Source organism: Erythrolamprus reginae, chromosome 1 (assembly GCF_031021105.1).
Source record: "Erythrolamprus reginae isolate rEryReg1 chromosome 1, rEryReg1.hap1, whole genome shotgun sequence".
In the NCBI taxonomy this organism is placed as follows: domain Eukaryota; kingdom Metazoa; phylum Chordata; class Lepidosauria; order Squamata; family Dipsadidae; genus Erythrolamprus; species Erythrolamprus reginae.
Window position 1 is genome coordinate 362,135,464 of NC_091950.1, and position 26,295 is coordinate 362,161,758.

The following is a 26,295-nucleotide window of genomic DNA, read 5'->3' on the forward strand; positions in this document are numbered from 1 at the left end:
CCATTGTATTCCTTGTGTTCACATTTTGACATTGTATCCTTCTTGATAAGATGTCAACATGGCTTCTTTATTTTGGCATAATTTATCAACTGGAGTTTTCCTTTGGGAACTTCTGGACTTTTGAAAACAGAATCTTTCATATAACTTTGTTGGATTTCTATTTTATCAAAAGTCCCACCAAATAAGAACACACAGTTACTTTGAAATATGACCCCTCATGAAGTGTGATAAGGTGTGCATTTCTGAATTACTGATCGTTATTAATTTTATTGCTCCAGATTTTAGATCTACTTGAAGAAAATGGAAAGCTATCTATAAGTGTCATTTAACTATAAAAATGGAATCAATGCAGAGAATAAAACCCATAATTGCCTTTAATTGCATTCATTTTTCAGATTTTAAACATTAGCACTTTCAGAAAATGTAAACCTTTCTGAGACAGAATGTTAATTTTTAAGCCTATAAATACTTGTAATGTACTACAAATTATAATTTGTAATTACAATTACAATTTGTAATTTGTACTACAATACAAATGTTACAAATTAACATTTCATTTTTTTAATGAAAGCTATATTTATATTTTAACATATAGCATTTGTTCACATTTGAGTTGGTAACTTGACCCTGTGAAAAAATGAAGTGGAAATGTTATTCTGAATTGCATATAACCATTTCTGAGAATTATTTCCTTCAGAAGTTAAAAACAAAGCAAAAGCCACACTTGATTTTTCTGCATGATATATGCTAGAATATAATCCCACCCACTCATTTAATCTGAAACTTTTGATTATACTTAGGCTATCTCTCCTTTGTCCTGTGTCTTATGTGGTTATACCAGAATGCATTGAAGCCCAAGAATAACCATTCATGTGCATGTGAATATGTTCTATTGCTATTGTGAGCTGGATTAAAAGCAGTATATCAAGAGTTATTTTTATTAGTTTTCTACCTAGTGATCAGCTGATAGAAGTAATATATATAACATGCACCCATGCTGACCTACACACATACGTTCGAGTATTTTATCCTAAAAAAGATAATATTTCAAAAAACACGCTAAGCTTTGGGGAAAAACCAATTACAGAAACAGCTTTAAAAGTGCCAAGCACCGGGCAGAAGCAATTCTAGATCAGTTTAAAAAAGTGATTGATGAAACTCTAATCTGAGCTGAAGGAACAGTTTCAAGACAAGCTGCGACCATTCCCCACACTTCATTAGCTGCCATAATTAGCCTGGTGTTTCAATTTGTTAGAACTGGTGGGGACAATTTTACTCAGAATACAAACATCAAAAAGCAGGGACTCTTCGACTTCAGAAGTGGCTGATGAAAGGCTTTCTAGTCCTTCTGTTAACGGAAAGATTAATTACAGCTGATGGGAGGCTGTACTTGGAGTGTCACTCTGTCTCTGTACATTACTTTTAGCATTAGAAGAACGACATGGTTGACACTGCACTGCTCACTCAAGCAGCTTCACATCAGGGCACCAAGTCGGTTTTAATATGCATGGTTTTGTATTGTTTGATTGACTTGTTCTCTCCTTTTCAAGGACCAAAGTGCTGTCACTAACTAGACTGTATCAGCAGAACATAGAGCAGGTATAAATTAAAGGACACTGTTAATTTACCCCCACACGGAGTCAACCTCATTATCATCATAACTTTCTTTAGGAAACTTTTTGAAAACGTCATCATAACTGACCTGCTCTGAGTAAAATGACAAAAAAATGTAATAGACAATACCGTATTCGTAAAAGAAAAGTAGAAAAGAGAGAAAAGCAAATAACTTCATATTAATATAATCCTTGCTCAATAAGCAGAAATCCATCAGCACAGATGCAAACAGCGAATGGTCTGATTACTTAGCTCATTTGCATTCTGTGAAAGTTGGAAAATCTTGACAGAAATATTGTGTGCACGCTTAATAGATCATTTGTCAAACTCTTAGGATGTGCTGATTAAAAGTTATTATCTAATTTGGGGTTTGGGGCCATTTGCTGTCTTTATTCAAAAACAAGACTAGAGCCAAATTACTTCATCAAAAATAGAATGTAAAAAATAGTCCAGATTCATAGGTGAGCACTGCTCTTATTAGGGCCAATTAAAATATCCTAAATAAGTACTGTAAGCTAGCTTTCAAGTTCAAACATGGCGATGCGCACACAGTGTACCAGTATCAAGATAAGAGGAGTGCACCCCTGCTATAATCCTTGGAAAATAAAGCAGTAGCTGACCGATCATTAAAGGGAGCTTTAACTATGATAAGCCTCCAAGAATAACCATATGCTGGCTAGACAAATAGCAAAATAAAAGTGAAATATGAAAGTATTTATATTAGTAAAAGTAGAGATGAATTTTATATTGCACGGTGACAAAAAAGGGGGGATGTTACTTTGTACAGCAAAGCCTTTAGCATTTTGAGTTTTTGAGAGTTTCCTTTTCTGCTGACCCCAACTGTGTAGCAGGGTTTAGCATGCATTGAGACAACCCAGGATACCCATAGAGCAAATTTGGATAACTTTGCAAAGAGATAGGAAAATTTTTACACAAGATGTTCCACGGGTGCTCCAAAATGGGTTTGGCTGCCAGGATATTAGCAGAACTGTTAATTAGATATCAAACTTTGTATTCAATCATCTCAGTTAAGAAGAATCATTTGGAAAGCTGAGATCTTTTTCTATGCTAATTTATCAGATTTAGCTATGTTATTAAAGGTAGGCAACACATTTATCATACAATAAATCACATGGATTGCTAGTTGATTGTATAATAAGTACCATATAATTTCTCTTTAGAATTTGCTTATTCTTTGAAATCCCACAGTACTATTAGAGGACAGAATGTTGTTGCTGAGAAATTACAGAACTGAAAATCAAGTTTTATAAAATATTCAAATGGTTGCTGACAATCCCTTTTCAAATGTTAGAAAATGCTGACAATTACTTTTTTTCATGCAAATTTCACTGAATGGCTCAGATCCTCATAATCACCACTTTATATTCTACCTTCCAAATTATTATTATTTTTTGATTCATTACTAACCTTCTAAAAATGCTGTTGGGGCTTGTATATTTGTGTGTATTTAGTTTTCTGATTAGGGAACCTGAATCTAATTACGGTAGTACAAAAAGACTGCGGTCTTGTTTTGGAGGCAGCAATTTTATTGTTGTTATTGCTATTATTAATATTATTAATATTATTATTATTATTATTATTAAGCTGTGCAGTTATTATTTGCTTTGCCACATCCTTTGTCATCAATAAGATTCTCTCAATCATCAGGATTAAAGATGGAGAGAAAAAGAGAAGATCGTCCTATATAAAGACAAGTGCGTTTTAAAAAGTTAGAATGCCATAACTTTTACGTATTAGTTCTACGACCAAATCCAGAATGCATTTATGCAAAAAGATATTTCAGAACCTATTCTTTAGTAACTTTTAAAAAATTATATATCACAGATGAAACTTGATTAAATTAAACATTATTGTTACATTTTTAACTTTGTAGACGATTTATATAACCTGCATTCTGAAGAGGAATTGCTTTTGTCATTATCTAATTAATTACCAATATTAGTAATGTTATTTTTTTAATTGCTATTTTGCAGCAAATCTGGATCACATGTACACGCACATACTTTTTTCTATGATTATTATAAGATGGGCTTTTGAAAACAAATTTTATCCCAATCAGTGTGTAAAAATAAAATTATCCATAATCACACCATGTTCCTCTATCATACGTATCATACAGTTTAGCTGTAATGTTCCCCACATATTACACTCGCACATCAATTATGATAATCATAATAACGGTCGTTAAACTCAATGTTCATTATTATCTGGATGCTGGTGACAGCAGATTCAATCATCGGGTGCAATGGGCGGGCAGGCACAGTCCCACCCAAGTTTCTGCAGACAGCGATGTGCCACATTAAGCCTATGATGTCTTCCACATCCCACTTCATTTCAAAAGCTGTAGACGGTAAAGGTCAACTTTATGTTCTGTGCAATATGCTTAGGTTCTCTAAATTAATTGTTTGAAGTACTAGCTATCTTTATACTTTGTAGTGTATTAAAATTCTATCTGAAAACAAATATACTATTTGTTTACTAAAGAAGAGAGCCATCATTTGACATCTTCTGTTGTATTTTTGTGAAAAACAATCCATTGAACCGAAAGCCATTGCTTGTTTTGGTCCAATGGCAAACATTGCTCAGTAAACAGTAATTTTCCCCCCTCAAGTTGAGTCTGCATTATAGTTATCCATCTGGGAATTGACTGGGGTATGAGTAGAACTTCTCGAATCTAGAAGAATCATGCACAAGAGAATGCAGATGGAAGTCCCCAGGACCATAAATCTGGGGAAATCTTCTGCTACCTCTGAGATAAGAATCAAAGAGTTCTACTCTGAAATCTATTTTTAAAATCTGTTGAATACATACATATATAACCATTACAGAACAGAAGGAAAGATTAGTTCCACATTCAACTGCTCCCTGCCCTCCCTGTCATAATGATTTTCCATTATTAGTAAAATCTCAAGAAAGACATTACAGGTCACCTGCACCAGGACACTGCAAGAAATTTTAAACAAAGGATGACATGCAGGCTACTTGAGAAAATAAAGTCATTATTTTTTTAAAGTCTGTACTATTTTGTAAGGGGTGTTTTTGTCTCTGTTATTTAGTGACATATAGAAAAGAAGAATTTGAGGTCATATTTTATTCTCACATGGAATGTTTACTAAAAATGTTCTTTAGTTTTCCAAATGAGCTATTATGTAATTTTAGTAGAAATAGTTTCAATGGATTATATCTAATTGCTTTGGCTAACCTTCAGAAGTTGTACTTTACCCTTGATTATCCAATACAGCTCACCTTCTTTGATATCCACTTCTCTGGGTGTTCTTCCCGGAAATACTTGAGTCCATAATCTGACTGACCATATCTGCTTGCTCTCTGAATGGATGGAATATATACATCTGGCACATTATATGCAAATGGCATAAACCTGAAAAGTAAAACATGATATATATAATTATTTTCACCTTACCTTACTCATTAGAAAGCATACATTAACAATAAGAAAAATATAATATTTTTCTGCCTTAATTATCAATGTTGCTTTATAGTGCTCTGGTAAAATAGCCAACAGTTGTAGTAGTACATTTGCAAACAATAATATAATAGTACGACTATACTGTACTGTAGTATAATAGTCTAAACATTCATCACAGAGCACACAATACAAATAAATTAAGAATTAAATTACCATATTTTTCAGAGTATAAGATGCACTTTTTTACTCCCCAAAATAGGGTGAAAACTTGGGTGGGTCTTATATACCATATGTAGCCCTCCCAGCCACCCCCACCCTTTGGCCTTTGCCTCCTGGCAATTTACTTCCTTGCAGCAAACAGAACAGAACCTATTAAGTCAAGCTTCCTGACCCTCAGCTGATTTGAGGTTGCAGACAGGCTGACCACGTGCTAAACTTAAACTTAAACAAGCTGCAAGTAGGCAAATTTCTAAAAGGGAGAGGCAGATTTTAAATTTATATTCTTTGCAATCATCTGGCTCTGTGCCTTCAGGATCACTTGAATAGTGCAAATGGATATGGAACCTTCTTGGAAGTGCTGAAAGAACTATGTCATTCCTTCATTCATTTAATCTCATTTTGTTTTCTAATGTTTTTGACTCTTTCCTATACTGACACATAGTTTCATTACTTCCTGCTTGGACTTTTGAAGCATGTTTGAATGGAAATGCCCTTCAAAATGTTCAGAAACTACAGCTGTTTCAATATATTGCTGCCAAAGTGCTCACTATATGACTCCTTTATTGCTCCAATAAATAATTACTTTTAAAGCTCTAAACAGTTTGGGATCAAGATGCCTAAAGGATTGCCTCCATCTGTACAAGTGCACCCGCACTTTAAGAGGTTATGATTTCATCCAGGTCATGGAACTTCTTTCCCTCAGAGATTAATCTAGAATTTTCTCTACTTTTAATTAGTTAGCTGGGTAGGTATTTGTATGCGTTTCTATTAACAGTACTGAAAATGAAAAAGAAGATTCTATATTTACTCAGAGGATGAGTGAAAGGAGAATGGAAGAATAAAAGCAAGCAAGCAATAAAATAAAATAACATAAAATAAATACCAGAGATTAGGATTGAGAGAAATAGCAGCCAGGAGGGGGGGAAAAGAAAAATACAGAGAAAGGAGGGGGCATAAAAGTGAAAAGTTGTCCTAAGCAGATACAAAGATTTGAATGGGGGTAGGTAGAGATTTGAAGCAGAAACAAAGGGAAAGCAAACAGAAAATAATGGGAGCATGAGATAATGATGGAAATGGAATAAAGGAGAAGGTAGCTATCCCCAAGTCTGGGCAGCACAAAGCAAGGGCAATTGAATCACATTATATGTAGTCCTCACAACAGTAACGGGCAGCCAAAATTTTTACTGCCACACTGGGTATGGCTTAATGGTCATGTGATTGGGTAGGAGTGGCTTGCCGGCCATGTGATAGGTGGAAGTGGCTTGAACGGTCGTCATCATTCAAGTGAACAGTTAAGTTCTCGATTTACAACCTTGTCAGTTGTAAGTGTCACTCACTGGGGTGACAATTTACTTCGTGTTTCCCGCGCTTCCTGGGTCACCCCCCCATCTCAGGCTGGGTAGCTAGGCGAACAGGTGCTGCCAGAAGCATAAATGCTGCCAGCGCCACTTCCACCCACGCCTTCTGCTTGCACCCAAAGCGGGAGGTGGCCGCATGAGGCTGGAAGGGAGCCGGGCACGAGAGAGGGAAGCTTGTCTGAGGCCAGGAAGGAGGAAAGAGGAAAAAAGCAAGGAGCCCAGATTCAGCAGCAGGGAAAAAAAGGAGAGCCAAGCCGAGATCAGTCATCCATGAAGTGACAGCCGCCGATCAGCTGGAGCTGTGCACACATCGCCATTTCCACAAGTGGAACTGCGTTCCACCCTCTCCGGCCTGCTGCCCACCCCTGCCTCACAATCTGTACAACCACAGTTGAGCCCAAAATTTCTGTTGTTATCTGAAATATTTGCTAAGTGAATTTTGCCCCAGTTTACAACCTTTCTTGCCACAGTTGATAGGTGAATCACTACAATTATTGCTTTAGTAACACAGATGTTAAATGAATCTGGATTTCCCATTGACTATGCTTGTCAGAAGGTTGCAAAAGGTGGGTTACATGATGCCGGGACAGTACAACTGTCGTAAATACGAGTCAGTTGCCAAGTGTCCGAATTTTGATCACGTCTGAATTTTGATCACAGGGATGCTGCAATGGCTGTAAGTGTTACAAAATGGTCATAAGTTGCTTTTTTGGGGGGGGGGGGGGCTGCTGTTGTCTAACTCTACTTTGACAGAGGTCTCAGTAAGCAACTTTTATAAGCAGTAGAATCAGTAGAGAAGAATTTTGGAAAAGTGTTCTAGGTAAGGATATCATAATCAGCTATTTAACACATAAATTACTGCAGAACAGCTAAGCTATAACCTCTGATGTTTATTTAAATATTTTTCACCTGCTTCACCTCATTGATTTATGATGGAGCACAATGAACAAATAAAACACAATAAGGCTAGTGTACACATCTTAACCCACCTATGCCGCCAGGCTTGGGGGACATGATTGACCCTTAGTTGTTTCATTTTATGTATGGTTTAATTGGATGGTATGACTGTTTTTATAATGGGTTTTTATAATTGTTTTTAATATTAGACATTTGTGCTTTGTATTTTGTTGTGAGCCGCTCTGAGTTTTCGGAGAGAGGCGGCATACAAGTGTAATAAATTATTATTATCATCATCATTATTATTATTAACTAAATGTTTAAATGGATTTAGATTTATTATTAGAGTTGGAAGGGACCTTGTAGGTCATCTAGTCCAATCCTCGCTCAAGCAGGAGTGAATGAGACGAATCTTGAACCCCTGAAGGAAGAATATCTGAAAATTAGGCTGCCAAAGCAGAGAAGGTCCTATGTTCCATCTCCCCATGATAATATAATGCAACGAGACCTTTCAGCAGCACTTCATACCTTTTTGTATAAAACAAAAAGAATTTCTGAAATGTAAATGACTGGATTTTTATTTATTTTTTACTCAACACTTAAAGCAGAGCAGAAGCCATTGTCCTTTAGTGCAACTGTTTCAGTACAATTGTTTTATATACCATTTCTAAACAAATCTAACTCCTACATTATATACTATGAGTTGTTATAACTCTTCATCTTTGGCTCAAAGGCTATGCCATATGAAGTGCATCTCCCAAATTGCATCTCTAAATTTCGCTGAATTGGAATAGCTAAAGTGAGTTGGTAAAAGTCTTTCTATGTAGAAATTTAAAATGTTATTTTCTGAGAGGTTATGTAGAAGTGTGGAAATTGAGAACAGTTATATTTTCTGAACCACTAACAATATTACAATATATTTGCTGTGTATTACTTTTGTAACGTCAATTAAAAAGCCTGCTTATTTTAAAATAGCCTCTTATTTTAATAAACTTACTGAACTTTATGTAAAAATTCTCTGTTGAAAGAAATTAATATTTTATCAGCTGTAAATTACGTCAATAAACCTTCCTTGTGGAGAAACAAATTGGTCTTTATTAGCATCTGGCCAGTCAAATTGCCCATAAAGCCTTCTAAACCAAGGGCTCTTTGAAAATTAACAAAACAATAGCACAGAAGAAGCAGAGCTTTAAATTATACAAAGCTACAGAAGCATGTATATACTCATGGGACAGGTGGCTCTCATATAAGACAGATTATAGCACTTCCAGGGCTAATTTGCACTTGGGATGGACATCACACACACAAAAAATTAATGTGGCCCCAATGTCCCTGAGTATACATAGGAGGTACAGAAAGCCGGCTGCTCCACTTAGAGTTTTTATCACTTCTGAATTGCATTTTAATAGTACATTTTTCTTCGGTTCAGACATTAAAGAAAATTGGCTCTCTCTTGGGATTGGATGATGACTGAAATGACAAGGCTAGTACTTAGGAATTTGCCTATGGAAGCATGGAATCTAGGTAGTCTAAATATTCAGAAGAAGTTGTGCTTTTTGTGATAGGGTGCACATTGTTGCAAACCGTCAATGCAATGTTACTAAGTTACTGTAGAAATATGTACTTTATGATAAAAACTCCCATTATTTTTAGGACTACTGACACTGCTATTAGAAATTAAACTTAAATTTATATTACCAGGAAGCATTTTATAATAAAATAAACATGGAGAATAGCCAAGGTCAGAAAGAGACACAGAAGATATTTTTGGAAAATGAAAGAATTATCCAAATGTATGATAAACATATTAAAACATAGAACAAAATGGTTTTCACTAAAGTTTGAACATGAAATTGCCAAACAATGGGGAGCAACACTGAATTTAAATCATTTTGAATAGTCATATATGACCAGATTTCCCTGTTTAGATTTTGAATCAGAGATCTACATACTTCAACATAAAGTTAATCTGAATAAATGGAAGATTTTATGCTTCTAGAAAGTTGTTCCTCGTATAAGTGTAAAAAGTCAATGTGTTTTACTTAATGGTCCTGGATGCGAATTTGATTCTTACAGGATGTGAATTTGTGTCTGGTAAAACCAAACTTCACCTTTATTCAGGTAAAGGATAGTGCAATGCTATAATAGCTGCTGAGCGTGCCACGTGCACTACATTGTAAAGTGTGCAGATTTTCTGAAATAATGTATAAAGTACTTAATATCAAATTGTAAGAGAGAAAAACAATATTTTGTGTAAAAGGTTGCATACATCTGATGAAAACCAAAAATCAAACTTTAGGTAAGAAAAACACCACAACCATATTACTTTCAAGCATACTTCTATTGCAGCTGATGTCAATAAAGTATGATTCTAATATTCCAGAGGAGCCAGTTTCCTGGCCTGGACTACCAAATAGAGCAGGGGTGTCAAACTCACATTGTCATAGTGGTGTCACATAATATATCACAACTTTTCCCCTTTGCTAAACTGGGTGTGGGCTGTTGTGGTTAGCTCTGGCCCAGCTCCTGCCCCAGGGAATGGGGAGGTGGATGCAGGGGAAACTTCAAGATGTCACAGGCCTGTGCTATTACCGACATAATCAGGTCAGAGTTTAGTTTCCTGGGATGAAGAAGAAGGTGGGAGTGACTCGGCAGAGGAGGGCTTGGCACACATCCAAGGCAGTCAATCTTCCTTATCTTCTATTGCTTCAGATGATGACATTTTGGACCCACGCAAGCGCAGGGTTATGCGTAGAAGAGACCAAGTAAGAACATATTACAGGAGATAGGGGAGGCCACCTGTGTTTGGGTGGGGCTCCAGTGATTAGGGCTTCTGTTATAAATAGCAGCATGTGGGTTTGGCCATTGTGGAGGAATATCTGTTGCAGTTTCGTCAGGAATCTTGTGTGCTGGACTTTGTTGCTTTTTCACGCCTTTGAAACCAAAGCAGAGCAACGTGTGTGTGTCTCCCTTCGTTGGAAGAAGAAGGGGTGTGAAGTTTCTCCACAGCTGCTGGCTAAGTACTTAATGACTGCTTAAGGGAAATTGTACAGCCTACCCGGTTGTTTTGGGAAGAGTGCTCTTTGCAATACAAAAAGAGTGCTTAGTTTATTTTGACTTTTGTGATAAAGAACATTGTTTTGAATTTTCAAACGTGTGTGTGTCTGAAATTTGTACTCTTGAATTTTCGGGAGGCTCCTATTAGAGAGCCCAGTAGAACAGTGGGCGTGGCCAGCATGTGACACATCTGGCCTATGGGGATGCAAGTTTGACAGCCCTGTTGTAGAGCTCACTTAATGACACTTGTGATGTAAATAGGAGTCAGCTTTGCAATACAGTATGTAAACAACTAATGATTCTAGATTAGAATAACAGAGGATTAGCATTTAGATCCATATCTATACTTTTATGTTATGTTTCTAGCAGGTCTTATTTGCTATTCTGATACTGTTATTTAAAGGTATACTACCCTATCATTGCTGTTTAAGGCTATTAACATACATAGATGTGGCTATAAGGATGAGTGAAGATGTCTTATTAGAGTTGAATATATTTATATTTTTATTGAAGTTAAGAAAGATTAAGTATTGATAAGACAGTCTTTATCAAATACTGTATTTGGAGGATTTTCATATATATGAAGAAGAAAATTTAATTCAGAGCATTCAAACCAATGAGATTACATTATAACAGAAACTTTCTGCCAAAGATTAAAAACAAGTCAAAAAATAACAGAAAATTTTGGTTATATAACATTTATATTATTGCCCAGTAATCAGTTTTTAACATTGCACACTTCTCATTTTCTGATATTTAACTAAAAACTGTGAATCTGTTTGATTGTAATGCCAGTTTACAGGAGAAGCAAAAGTTTCAGATAAAATGCAGCTTAGTTCTATATAATCAAAAATAACAGAGACCTCTTAATTGCAGACAATTCTAGAGCTCCTTAATTATAGAGAGGCTTATTATCTGCATCCCCAGTGTTATAAAGTACCAGAACTTCATTAGAAAAATTAAGGTGGAAAAATGAAGGCACTACTTTGTAAATTTCCAGTGGAAATTAGCTAGAAGAGGCAGAGGAATACTGGATCAAAAGAGGGTAATCATGCTTAACTGTGCCCTAGAGCACCAGCATTTATAATACGATTTGCTCAGTAACTACCATTCCTATTACTGCTTGTATGGGGTATTCTGTGTTAATGGGGTTAGCTGATTTAGTATTGTAACTTAAAAAGGCTCTGCTGATTAATAAATGTCACACACTGTGCTAGTAATTAAAGTAAATGGAAGAGTTACAAACAGAATGTTGAATGGTTAAAGCATTATCTGAAATATATGATAATCCCTATTTATCAGAGTATAGTAGCAGTCCAGAAAATATTCAAATTGCTAAAGTTAGAAAGCATCTGAAAAACAAGACATCATTTGCAAAATTCAGTGTTTTTCCCCCATCTTCCCTTTGCTCTTCAGATTTGTAAACACAAAGCTAAAATCTCAAATAATTTGCCCAAGTGAGGACAGTACATACCTGGAAGTATTTCATATTACATAAAAACAAAGAATTTCTAGATAAATGGTTCTCAGAAACTGATATAGGTAAAATACTTACACAGTATTTTGACATGATCTATTTTGGAAGATTGATGGATCAAATCCAGGTTATTGTATTTCACATCCCTTACCTTCTCCTAAGTAAGTCCAGTGATAGATCTGTTCTCCAATCAACTGGAAGTGGTAATTAGTACTATCAAAACAGGCCAAACCTACCATGACTAAAAAGGCAGATGTGTCATGTAACTCATCATGCCTTGAAAATGAATAAAGTTATTGTTCAGGTTATTATTATTTGGGTTGAAAAATTAAGTTGTTTAGTATTACATCTTAAGTTCAGAAATAGTATGGATTTCCTTGGGCACTAAATATTATAATGAGGGAAGTATTATTTGTTCTTCTACCCGAGACTACTAAATATCTTGAAGCTGTTATGCTGCATTCCCACATGGGTAGGAAATTTGGTTATGACCTATAAAGCTCTTCATGGCTCCGGGCCAGGTTATCTCCGGGACCGCCTTCTGCCGCACGAATCCCAGCGACCAATTAGGTCCCACAGAGTGGGCCTTCTCCGGGTCCCGTCAACTAAACAATGCCGTTTGGCGGGACCCAGGGGAAGAGCCTTCTCTGTGGCAGCCCCGACCCTCTGGAACCAACTCCCCCCAGAGATCAGAATAGCCCCCACCCTTCTTGGCTTTCGTAAGCTTCTTAAAACCCACCTTTGTCGTCAGGCATGGGGGAATTAAGATATTCTTTCCCCCTAGGCTTCTACAATTTATGTATGGTTCGTTTGTATGTATGATTGGTTTTAAAACAAAGGTTTTTAGCTACTTTAGTATTGGATTGTCGCATGTTGTTTTTACCACTGTTGTTAGCCGCCCGAGTCTACGGAGAGGGGCGGCATACAAATCCAATAAAATGAAATGAAAATGAAATTTGGTTGCACATACTGTACATAGCTATCTTTGAAATGTTTGCTACTGCAAAAACTTATGGTAACTAAAAACTAATCCTTCAGATGCAGCCCTAAAGGAAGAATGAGGCACAGTTTCAGTTAAAATTATATAATTTATTTGGAGGTAGAAATGAATTTTTCATATTTAAGGGTTAATAATATATTTTTGAACATGTTATTTTTTTTTTTTTTTTCAATTTTTTTTTTATTATTTTTTTCATAAAAACAGACAAATACATACAAACAATAAACATAAAATGGGGGTATATTTCCCCCGCTTCTTAAGAAAGTATACATTCAAATATAGAAAAAGAATACATAATTAAATATATGTTAACTATTATAGTAAAAAAAAAAGTTAATAAATTTGAGTTGAAGTTTTACAGATCTCGATGTGAGTGTTAAGTAGGGTTAGTATAACATAATTACCAAAAAAATGCCTTTAATATAATCTTAATTACTATAGTAAAATAGTATCAAACCTTCAATTCAAACAATAAAGCTAAATTCAACTATTATACATCTTGGTATATTGCTTATACTTATACATACATACACTACTATATCATAATCATCAAAAAGTCCTTTTAAACTAATATTAATATTATTATCACCTAGGTAAAAACTAATACAAAGATAAACAACTAAAGATATATCTTATTTTGTCTTATCTATCCATTTATAAACATTGTTCCATGTTTCATAAAATTTAGTATCCTCTTGATCGTTTAATCTTCTTGTCATCATATCCATTTCAGCGCAATCTAATATTTTAGCTATGACCTCTTCTTCCTTGGGGATTTCCTCCCCTTTCCAGTTTTGCGCATATATTATTCTAGCCGCAGTTAATATGTGTATAATTAAATAAAAGATTTCTTTCTTATAGGTCTGGTTTGTAACACCTAGTAAGTAAAATTCCGGGGTATTATCTATATCTTGCTTTATTATTTCTTTTAGTATTTTTTCAATCATTTTCCAATATATTTTTGCTTTACCACATGTCCACCATTGATGATAGTAGGTTCCTATATCCTTCTTACATTTCCAGCATATTGGGGATGTTTTAGGAAACATTTTTGCTATCCTATTTGGTGGGAGATGCCATCTATAAAACATTTTAATTTGATTTTCTTTTAGAGAAACTGATTTAGTCATTTTCCAATTGTTAATCCATACTTTCTCCCATGTGTCTATATCTATTTCCTTGCCAATATTTCTACACCATCTTATCATAGTATCTTTTAAAGTCAACTCTATATTTTTATGAGCGATAAGTAGTTTATATATTTTCCCTATCATTTTTGTTGAATTAGTGGTAATTAAAGTAGTTAAAGGATTCTTACTTTTATTAAAAATGTAAAGAGTTTTATCCTTCTGATATCTAGATCGGATCTGGGCATAGTGCCACCAATCTATTATTATCCCTTCTTCTTGTAATTCAATTCTAGATTTAAGCTTCATCTGATCATTTAATAGTTCTTTATATCTATAAGTTATTTTCTTATCCTTTATAGACTTTGGATGTATTATTGCTTCTAAAGGAGCTAGCCAGTCTGGAATACTTAAAAAATGATTTTTCTTTATGTCTTTCCATGCTTCTAATAAGTATTTCCTCAACGTATGCCTTTTGAAATATGAATGGTTTTTGTCCTTATCATACCATAAAAATGCGTGCCATCCAAGCATTAAATCATGTCCTTCTAGGTCAAGTATTCTTTTGTTATCTAAAATTATCCAATCTCTAAGCCATGTTAATGCAGCGGCCTGATAATATAGTTTCCAATTTGGAAGGCCAAATCCGCCTCTTTCTTTAATATCTTCTAAACAATTCATTTTTATCCTTGCTTTTTTACCTTGCCATATAAATTTTTTAACTAAGTTTGTTAAAGTTTTTAAAAAGATACCCCCTGGGTTTATTGGTATTGTCTGAAAAAGAAATAAGACCTTGGGTAAAATGTTCATCTTGATTGTTGCAATTCTTCCTAAGAAAGATATTTTCAAATTATTCCATATTACTAAGTCGTTTTTAATTTCTGCTAGTAATTTCATATAATTATCATTTTTTAATGTTATTGTTTTCGCTGTTAAATTTATTCCTAAATATTTTACCTTTTTTACAATCTTTATTCCAGAAATACTTTCTAATTTCGTTTCAAGTGTTTAATTCATATTTTTGGTCAAGTAATGTGTTTTGCTTTTGTTTATCTTTAAACCTGCTACGTTTCCATATTGTTCAATGGTTTGTAGTAAGGTAGGAACTGTTGTAATCGGCTCTTCAATTATAAACATTAGATCATCTGCAAAGGCCTGGAGTTTGTAGGTTTCATCTCCTACAGTTAAACCTTTTATTTTGGGGTCCGCTCTTATTTTAATTAGTAAGGTTTCAAGGGTCATAATAAATAGCAATGGTGATATAGGACATCCTTGGCGAACTCCCTTATTTATGTCAAGTATTGGTAATTGACTGTTATTCAATATTATATTCGTTGTTTGTTTTGAATATATGGTATCTATTAGATTAACAAATTTTGGGCCAAATCTCATTTTATTTAATTGCATTTTTATAAATATCCAATTAACGTTGTCGAAGGCTTTTTGAGCATCCAAGAACATCAAAGATGCCGTCTTGTCTGGGTGTTGTTCATAGTACTCTAGTATATTTATTACAGTTCTAATATTGTTTTTAATTTGTCTCCCTGGAAGAAACCCATTTTGGTCTTGGTGTATTATTCCATTTATAACTCTTTTGAGTCTCTCTGCATAAATGGCAATAAAGATCTTATAATCTACATTTAATAGTGATATAGGCCTATAGTTTTTAATCTTTTCTGGTTCTGTACCCTGTTTATGTATTAAGGTTGTCAGTGATTCTGACCAAGATTTGGGAATTTTCCCCTCAAGTCTACATAAATTAAAAGTTTCTAACATATGGTTTCTTATTGTTTCGTTGTCTATCTTGTACCATTCTGCAGGTATGGCATCTGGGCCTGTAGCCTTGTTGCTTTTCTGTTTTTTAATTGTTATTAAGAGTTCCTCCATTGTTATTGGTCCATCCATAGTGGCCTGTTGATCTTCTGTTATTTGTGGTAAATTTGAAGCCTCTAAATAATTAAAAACTTCATCTTCGATAACATGATCTTTAGCATATAATTCTTTATAAAAATTATACACAATGTCTGCCTTACCTTCTGTGTCATATTTTATTTTACCATCTTTATCTTCTAATTTTTGGATTAATTTTGATTGACTCTGTTTTCTAAGTTTATACGCTAGCCATCTGCCAGGTTTATTTGCATGTTCAAAATAATGTTGCTTTGCTCTTTTGATCTTTTCAGTTAGTTGGTTTTGTTCTATAACTCTGATTTTATGTTTAATTACATTTATTTCTGTCTTTAGATCTCTGTTCTTAATATGTTGCTGCGATAAGGATTCTAATTGTTTTAGTTCATTTGTTAATTGTAAGTACTCTAATTTCTTTTCCTTATTGTGTTTTGCTGTATAGGATATTGTTAAACCTCTTATATAAGCTTTAACTGTATCCCATAAGTTCTGTGGAGTAGTGTCTGATGTTTTATTAATTTCAAAAAATATTTTTAATTCCTTTTCAATCCAATCCTTATATTTCTTATCATTTAATATATACCTATTCATCCGCCAGTTGTTCTGTTTGTTGTTCATCGTCATATAGACCACTATTGGGTTATGATCAGCCCATATATTAACGTCTATCTCGACCTCTCTTATTTGTTCTGCCACCGTTTTTGGTGCCCATAACATGTCAATTCTCGTCCAAATTTTATGAGGATTGGAATAAAAGGTAAATTGCCTTTTGTGAGGGTGTCTTTCCCTCCAAATGTCGCTTAGTAATAATTCCGCTTTCAATTTTTGAAAAGTACTAGGTAACAAATTTCTTCTTGTTTTTTTACCTTTTCCCCTTTTTTTATTACCTCCCCCTCCTGAGTGGTCTAATTGTCTATTCGCGATAGCATTGAAATCACCTATTATCAATAAATTATCAATAGCTAAATCTATTATTGTTTGGTGTAAATTTTTATAAAATGTCATTTGGTCTTCATTGGGAGCATAAATAGAAACAACCACTAGAGGTCTAGGTTCAATATCTACTTGTACAATCAATATCCTACCCTCTTTATCCTTATATATTTGTTTGGAATTTATAGAATTCTTGACATACATCACTACACCTCTTTTTTTTTGATCTGCTAATGCAGCATACATTTTTCCAATTTTGGGATTCAACAGTAATTTTTGGTTATCTTTTTTAATATGAACTTCTTGTAGTATTGCAATCTGGGCATTTTGGTTTCTAATTTTAGAAAAAAATTGCTTCCTTTTTCTTGGTTCATTAAGTCCATTAACATTTACAGAAAAGATTTTTAAGTCTTTATTCATTGTCATTTAATAGGTTTTTTGGTTTCTCGCTGAGGTTGAACTCTTCTAGCACCTTGGTCCTGCTCTATTACTTGAGCGGTTGCCCCCAAGTTTTCTTCTTGCTGAGTTGGTAATTTTTCCCCTGGTTGCTGTTGAACTAGTTGTAGTTGGACCACTTGTTGCTTACTTGCGTAGTCGGAGTGGCCCAGACCACTCTGTTCAAGAAAGTACATGGCTTGTTCTACATTTTCCAGTTTGTACCTTGTAGACCGCCATGTCAGAGAAAGTCCTTGTGGAATAAGCCAACGGTAAGTAATGTTTTCTTTGATCAAAATTTTTGTTAGAAAGTGATAATCTCTTCTGTTTTCTCTGACACTTCTTGGAACTTGCTTTAGTATCTTTATTTCTACTCCGTGGCGTTGGGGCGGGGAGTTTCTTGAATAGTGAAGTATCTGATCTCGCAACGCCTTTCTTGTAAATTTAATATGTATCTCTCTTGGAAGGTTGTGCCGACGGATATAGCTATTCGAGATTCTGTAAACTTCATCGATTTCTCTCTGTAAAGCTATGGGGTCCTCTTGAAGTATGCCTCCAATAATTTCCGCCATAGTCACTTTTAAGTCTTCATCTTTTTCCTCTTTTATATTCTGAAATCGAAGTCCGTACGAAGCTCGTTGCATCTCCAGTTGGATAATAGATTCATCATATCTTCTGTATCTCTCATCGGCTCTCCCTTCAAGATATTCCATTCTTTTCTCATTTTTATCAGATTGTTCTTCAACTTTTTTAACACGGTCGTCACTTTCTTGAAGTGTTTGTTGGATCTGCTTTATCTGGTCTTTCATCTCACCCATATCAGCTTTCATTTGGGCCATCTCCACTTTAAATTCTGCCAAGTCAGCTTTTATAGCTTCTCTTTGTTGTGTTGCCTCCTCCTTTATGGCTTCTCTTTGTTGTGTTGCCTCCTCCTTTATGGCCTCTCTTTGTTGAGTAGCGTCTTCTTGTGATTTGACCATGAAGTCCTTCAAAGTATTCAAAGTCTCATGTATAGTTGCAAGATTGGACTGCATTGTTTTGTCTTTGTCTTTGTCTTTGGTGGACATAGTTAACACTTGATGCGAAGGAGAGGAGTGCGGTGAGACTTGTGGAGATAGAGTAGTTGGTGTAGTTTGTTTTTTTGTTGTTTTAACAAGGGTTGAGGTGTGGGACATTATCAAATTAGAATCCACTATTTCAAATTTTAAGGTTAGTTTCAATTTTATGTGTAGTGAAAAGGAAAAGAAATTACTATAAATTCCAAATCTGTTCAATATATTTTGTTTCCCTTATAATATGACTATACCAATTCAATAACAATTCAATTAGTAACAGAATTCAAGAAAGGAAAGGAGAAAAAAGAGAAGGAAAAAAAATATTATTATTTAATGCCACAGAACAGAAGAACAAGTGCCTTTTCAAGTAAAAAGAAGACAAAAAGTAAAAAGAAGGGAAGGAATATCAACTATATATAAAAAACAAAAGAAAAGGAATTGGAAAGGAAACTTTAGGAGGAGGGAAGAAAAAAGGGAAGGGAAAAAAATGAAGTAAAAAGAGTTGTTCAAAAAGAGAAGGAAGGGGGGTAGTATTTTAATTCAGCTATTTAGAATAGAGCAGGAACCCAAGGTTTTTTAACAATGCATATAGTTCAAACCAAGCTTCTTCTAGTAATAAAAATATCCAAAAATAGAGAAGAAAGTCAAAGAGAAATCAGGGGAAAAAATAACAGATGATTATTCAAAGACACAATAACAGTATTGTATACTTAAGTTCTTCTTATAAATCCTGTAGTTTTGCTAGGAAGTAAGAATGAAAATCCAAATCTCAAAGGATAAAGTTATATTTGATGTCAATTCAAAATTCAAAGAGTAAAACAAATCCAAAGCTTGCTTGTATTCAAAATGAAGTCAGTTTATTTTCCAAGTTCAAGACAGGAACAAAGAACAAAGAAACAGATCCCAAGATGGAGTCAAGTTTATTTCGGTGCAACAGGCAGATGTTAAACCAAAGAGTTCTCAGCAGATAATCCAAAAGGTGTCAGCAAATAATCCAAAGGGCTCAGCAAGTATTCCAAATAGGTTAATCCAACAATAAGTAATCCAAAAAAAAAGTGATTTCAATCTCTTCTAGATTCCATTTAGTTCATAGTTATTAAGTTATTTCATATTGTAAAAAGGAGCAGCAGAAGAAGAAAAAAAAAAAGGCAGCAAGACTGTATTCCTCCGCTTCAGAAATTAAGTCCAGAACATTATGATTTTAAAAATCTATCAGCAACAAATTCTGGTCATCCCTAGGAATTTCCTTTAGCAGTAAAAATTTTCTAGATAGTCATGTCAAATTTAAACTATTTTGTTAAAGCATAAAGTCAGAAAATTATTTTATAGGTTCCAAAATTCAGGTTCAAGATGGAAAAGTAAAAGTGAAAAAAAGAATTAGATCCGGCTGTTATTTGCGGATGGGTTTAAACAAGAAAAAACTTTCACTTTCGCCCTAGAGAAAAAAAACTTTTACTTGGAACTTTTACGATCTTCTGGCTTTAAACACGAAACACAATGGAGATTTTTACCTTAGGTCCTTTCTCTGCTATATTCTTTTTCGATGTAGATGTAGATATTTATACTTTCGCTTCTTTGCTTCTGTTCTTCCCGCTGAGTGAGGGGAGAAAGCGCTGGCCGGTCCTCCTAGTCGAGGAGGAGCGGTTCTCCCGTCTCCGAAGCTGCGGGGCGAACCGCTGCCTCCGGAGTCCTGGCGATGGGTCCTCGGGCAGAGGAGAGCCCCCTGTTCATGGATCGGGCCATCCGGGCCCGATCCGATCGCAAGTGCGACCTTCGGAGGGGGTAGAACGGATTCGCCTGGCAGAGCCCTGCCAGACACGTCCCGCCGCGATCTCCACCAAACCGGAAGCCTGAACATGTTATTTTGAAATGTCCATTATACAGTACGTCTATGATAAAATTCACTTAATAATCTAAGATATTCTGGATGTTAAAATGAGATCTGGTAGCATGAAATATTGAAACAGAAGGAGGTGTTTCTATCTGAACAATAGAGTTAGCAGTTTACAGCACATAATGATTGGGTCCATGTAGAAGATAAATGGGATTTTAAAGTTACAAACAGGCTTAGATGTATTATTTATTTACTGGATTTATATGAACATCTAACAACATCAATATTAAGAAACTTAGCTTAGTTTTAATGAATAATTGCTTAATTTCCAATCCTGATCAACCAACACTTTCTTAAATATCACCTATTAATGTGTATGCATCTTACAACACAAATGAATATACAAACTGACTGAGGTTATGGGTTGGAAAGCTGGTAAACATTGCAGCTTTGATGGAGTTGTTGACAGAGTAATTTTACAGGAATATTTAATTTATTTGACCATGCCTACTGCTGTAAAAGAATTTGTCAACTGAAGCAACTACTTGGTATTTTTTAATTTATACACATAATCAGAATTTTCTAAGCCATTTCATCTATTTATATTGTGAGGTATCTGAAGCCTGTTGGGTCACATGCATGAGATTACTTCAGAATAATAATCCAACCAATGAATCAATCTCTTTAGAAAAGCCAAGCAGATTTTGCCTCCACTCATTCCGAATAAACTGAACCAGCTTAAAGCACCAGTATATTAAATAAAACAGAAAAGATAAGTCACATACGTTTCATCCTGTATACGGTTTCTCCATTCTTCTTGCTTTTGTTTTTCTTGGGCAAGTTGAAGTGAAATACTTGAGGCTACCACCCGCACAGATGGTTCCAAGGGTTTGTACCGTTGCTGCACTACGTCAACAGTATCGCGGAAGGGTCCCTGAGATTCAAGTGAAATATTATTTTTGCCTTCTTTTATTTTGGAATAGCTTAGATTGTATACAGAGAAGAAATAATGTTTGCAAATTAATATCTTGATAGAAATGTTCATCCAACATCTCCAAAGAAAAATTCTGAGAATTTTTAATTATTATTTTAACCATGGTAAATGTTTACTACATTTAACAAATATTATTAAGACCACCAAGATTAACCTTTAGATGATGATAATTTCTAAAAAGAAAATCATGATATTCTCTTAAAATAAAAAACAATGATTGTTTGCAGTTTGAAACTTAAATGTGATTAGTTAGTTTTTATTTCAGATGCAAATAATATATAGATATGTTTTTAACTACTAGAGGAAATGGAGATAGATAGATAGATAGATAGATAGATAGATAGATAGATAGATAGATAGATAGATAGAATTCTTTATTGGCCAAGTGTGATTGGACACACAAGGAATTTGTCTTGGTGCATATGCTCTCGGTGTACATAAAATAAAATACAGATTGGTCAAGAATCATGAGGTACAACCCTTAATGATTGTCATAGGGGTCAAATAAGCAATGAAGAAACAATCGATATTAATAAAAATCTTAGGATACAAGCAACAAGTTACGGTCATAAAGTCCTAAGTGGGAGGAAATGGTGAGAATGATGAGAAAAAACTAGTAGAAATAGAAGTGTAGACTTAGTAAAAAGTTTGACAGTATTGAGGGAATTATTTGTTTAATAGATGTGCTTCAACTGTTTGTAATTCTTTGTATGACCAGTTCACATAAATTGCAAACTATAGCATAATTCTATAGATATCTACTCAGAATAGCTTAGAGGATTTTTTAAACTTAAAGATGAATTCTTGCTTTCTGCACTTAAAGAAAACAAACCTTTTCTAAATCAAAAGCACTCCTATAGGGTATGTAAAAATGTTTTGTTTGAACTGATTTTTTAATGTTTAAAAATTAACAATTCTGAGAATTTTTAAAAATTATGCATTACAATTTCTATTATTTTAACCATGGTAAAAATTTACTACATTTAACAAATATTATAAAGCTGACACTTTTTCAATAGCTTCAAAATAGGATGGTTAAATAAACCTTTTGATAAAAGCTGCATTTAACATTTAATACAAATAAGAAATGATCTGTGCATTGAGTCATTTTAGGTGTTTTTATATTTTAATAAGCAACATGTCTTTTATATAAGACTTCATTCTCAGAAAGTCCAAACGGAGTGGAAAAACTGCATCTATGCCATAAAATTTATGGGTAAACATGCATAAACAATTGTTTTTCTACTTGAAAAAACAACCCATGGCACAGAAAACAGCTCTCTAGCACATCTTTTTTATATACTATATGTTCTGCCAGCATGTCTCAAACGTCCGTAATTACAGGGTAATTAGTCCAGGAAGACACACATCACACGATAAAAGGAAAACCCAATAGTTTTTATAAACAGAAAAACAGAAACAACTCCCTTTTTAAACGTCAAAGGGATTTTCTGGCACGTACAGGTTAAATGCAGTCCAATTGCTCACCCGATAACTGGGAAATTGAGTCCAATACTAAAGTCCAGAGAGTCCACACACACAATCCTGAACAGCAAAAACCACAATCTTGACGAAACAATAAATCAGATAAACTGCCATGAGGCTAAAACACCAGGCTGCACATTTATCTGTAGTACTAATTATAGCAGCACCACCCAACCACAGGTGGCCTCATTTTCTCTTGTAATAATCCTTCAGTTGTTGTCTCCTATGCATCACTCTACGCATGCATGGATGTGTCATTAATTCTTGTTCAGAATTCAGGGATGATACAGATGACTGATCTCCTCCTGGGCTGTCTGCCAAATTCCCCTCTTCCCTGTCACTCACGCTTCCTTGGTCAGAGGAGACTTCGTCGGCAGATTCTACTGGGAGCAAAACAGGCCTGCGGCATGTGGATGTCTCCCCACCTCCAACTCCACATTCCTTGGGGCAGGAGCTGGGCCAGAGCTAACCACAACACTATATAGACAAAGTTCCATGTGTATGCATACTATAATTGCATTCAGCTATTTAACTTATATGCAGAGTCTTTAGATGCTTTATATGCAGAGCACATCATGAGAAAAGTGGGGCTAGATGAATCACAAACTGGAATTAAGATTGCCAGGAGAAATATCCACAACCTCAGATATGCAGATGATACCACTCAAATAGCAGAAAGTGAAGAGGAACTTGATATGCGTAAAGGAGGAGAATTTGGTGTGCGTGAAGGAGGAGAATGCAAATCTTGGCTTGAAACTCAACATTAAGAAAACTAAGATCATGGCATCCAGACCTCTCAATTTCTGGCAAATGGATGGGGAAGAAATTGAGGTAGTGACAATGGGTAAAAAATGGAGGTAATGACATATTTTATTCTCTTGGGCGTCAAGATTACCGCAAATGGGGGCTACAGCCAAGAAATTAAAAGACTTGCTCTTGGGGAGGTAAGTTATAGCAAAACTACACAGCATACTAAAAAGCACACACATCACTCTGTCAATTAAAGTATGTATAGTCAAGCTATAGTTTCCCCAGTTGCAATGTAGGGCTCTGAAATTTGGACCAGAAGAAAGGCTGAGCACCTAAGAATTGAGGTCTTTGAACTATAATGCTGGAGAAGACTCCCGAGAATCCCTGGGACTGCAAGGCGATCAAACCGGTCAGTCCTAGAGGAGATCAACTCTGACGGCTCTTTAGAAGGCCAGATCCTAAAGATGAAATTCAAATACTTTGGACAGCTAATGAGAAGGAGGGACTCACTGGAGAAGAGCCTAATGCTGGAAACGGTTGAGGGCAAAAGAAATAGATGACAGAGAATGAGGTGACTGGCTGGAGTCACTGAAATAAATCAGCATGAGCTTAAATGGACCCCGGGGGATGGAAAAGGACAGGAAGGTATGGAGGAATGTTGCAATGGGGTCGCAATGGGTCGGACACGACTTCGCAACTAAAAACAACAACAAATGATTAGTTCTTTGGTTTGTAGTTATCAATGGTGTGGGCATATTTGAACACAGGAATGGCTTATGAACTAACCCCTATATTGCAGTTCTATGTAAAAAGACAATGTAAAAATTCCTTGCATCACCTCTTGCCTTTAGGTAATTGTGAGTATAAATTCACCAAAACTATCATTAGCACTATAACTTGATACCATTTACAGTCAGCTGTGACTTTGCTGAGCCACTAATTACAGCCTCTTTCCTTTTTTACCACTGTTGTTCTACTTGTGAAGTAAGGAAGCAAATTCCCCTCCTTCCAAAGGAAGTGAAGGCAAAATCCTAATCATGCCTCTTCTTCTGAAGGATCTCTTTAAATAGGTTATCACTAACAAGTCACAGCTGGAGTTACTGCAAGAACTGAGTGAAGACTGCAGGGCTAATAAAAAGAAATGATTCACGCCTCATTTATGTTCACTTATGTTTTACATTAATAGAAACCAATAATAGGAACCAGTTACCATAAAAGTCATGGACCATAAATAACACAAATGGCAAATAAGTATCATCTAGTACTTTTCACAGCTGGACAAGAGAATTGCTATATTTGAAAGTTGTTAATGGAATTTTACTGAAACTTTACTTTTTAAAGGCACAAACAGCATTAAGATTCCATTGACAATGTCAATATCTACGGTAGATAAATGTATATTGTGCAAGATTTCTCCTGCACCTCCAATTAGTTTATTTCTAGGTTCACAATGGGACCCCTTCAAACCTTTTAAATGATTGCAAAAGAAACTTAAAAGATGGGAGGGAGATGGACAGTTCAGTTAGTGATATGAAATAATGCACATTTATTAAAATTGTTTGGAAAATTTGGATCTCAAATCAATCAGTAAAATGGGACTTTATTTGACTGTACTGTATAGAATACAAAATGAGAAACATATCACAAAAAGGATTTTTGTTTTGTTTTTGCAGTTCAAAACCTATCCAATTCTCCTTTTGTGACATTTCAGAATAAATAGTACAATTCAGCATAGAAGCAAAGTTGTTATGGAACGGAGTGGCAATTCAGAATCCATACAGTAATATTAAAGCTGCATGGATAACGCCTACACATTTTAAGACAAATAACATAATAGAGACATGAATGAAAAAAATCCTGAAATTACATATATTTATAACAAGCATCTGACAAATATTCCTGTAAGGAATATTCACTAAGCCATTTTGATACTTGCCTGTTGACCTTCATATTACTCATAACTTTCAGTTGACAATTATGAACATGTTGCTTGTTTAACATTAGCAATGGCACACTGAAAAGGGGACCTGGCTTAATCCTGAATTTCCCAATGCTGAAACTATAATCCATGGAGTTGAATCACTGGGTTATTATTATTATTATTATTATTATTATTATTATTATTATTATTATTATTATTATTATTAATTGGATTTGTATTCCGCCTCTCTCCGTAGACTCCATTATCCATTCCAGTTGGAATATTCTGATACTGGCCCTCCAAATGTTGAAGTATAAATTTGTTACTAGTTTCTCCCTTGTATCTTTTTAACTGAAAATGCCAAGAGCTGAATCTGAGACCATTATCTCAGACTCCATGGCTAGAGAGCAAAGGAGAAAAACATTTCCTACAATTGTTTTCAGTGAATGTTGTTGAGGTCATTAACTTTGCTACCCTATGGTTCTGATTTTTCTCTGAACCCCATCTATATTAAAAATCAGATTTGGCAAATATTGGAATTCATAATGCCACTTTTGTGGCCTTGACTAACTCAGTGAAATAGAGAATAATTCAGTGAATGAATATAGGAGATAACAATGAATAATGTTTTGGAAGTGCAGTGAAGGGAAGAAGTATATGGTTCAACATTCAGAACACAAAGACAGGAATATGCCTTTTCTCCTTTACTGTTTAATGTTGAAGGAATTGTTGTCATGACAATCATTAAGTGTCGTACTACATGATTCTTGACAAATGTATATT

General features: G+C 34.8%; 1 protein-coding gene across 3 annotated transcripts in view; it reads right to left on the reverse strand.

Moving 5' to 3' along the window:
- The window catches only part of SPATA17 (spermatogenesis associated 17), a 108,489-nt gene that overhangs the window by 12,191 nt on the left and 70,003 nt on the right, over nucleotides 1-26,295 (reverse strand). For all 3 annotated transcript variants that reach the window (XM_070734403.1, XM_070734404.1, XM_070734405.1), the window contains 2 exons: nucleotides 21,148-21,296; nucleotides 4,882-5,014 (listed from right to left, as the gene is read on the reverse strand). In XM_070734403.1, the coding sequence (XP_070590504.1) occupies nucleotides 4,882-5,014; nucleotides 21,148-21,296 (282 nt within the window). The remainder of the gene's footprint in view (nucleotides 1-4,881; nucleotides 5,015-21,147; nucleotides 21,297-26,295) is intronic.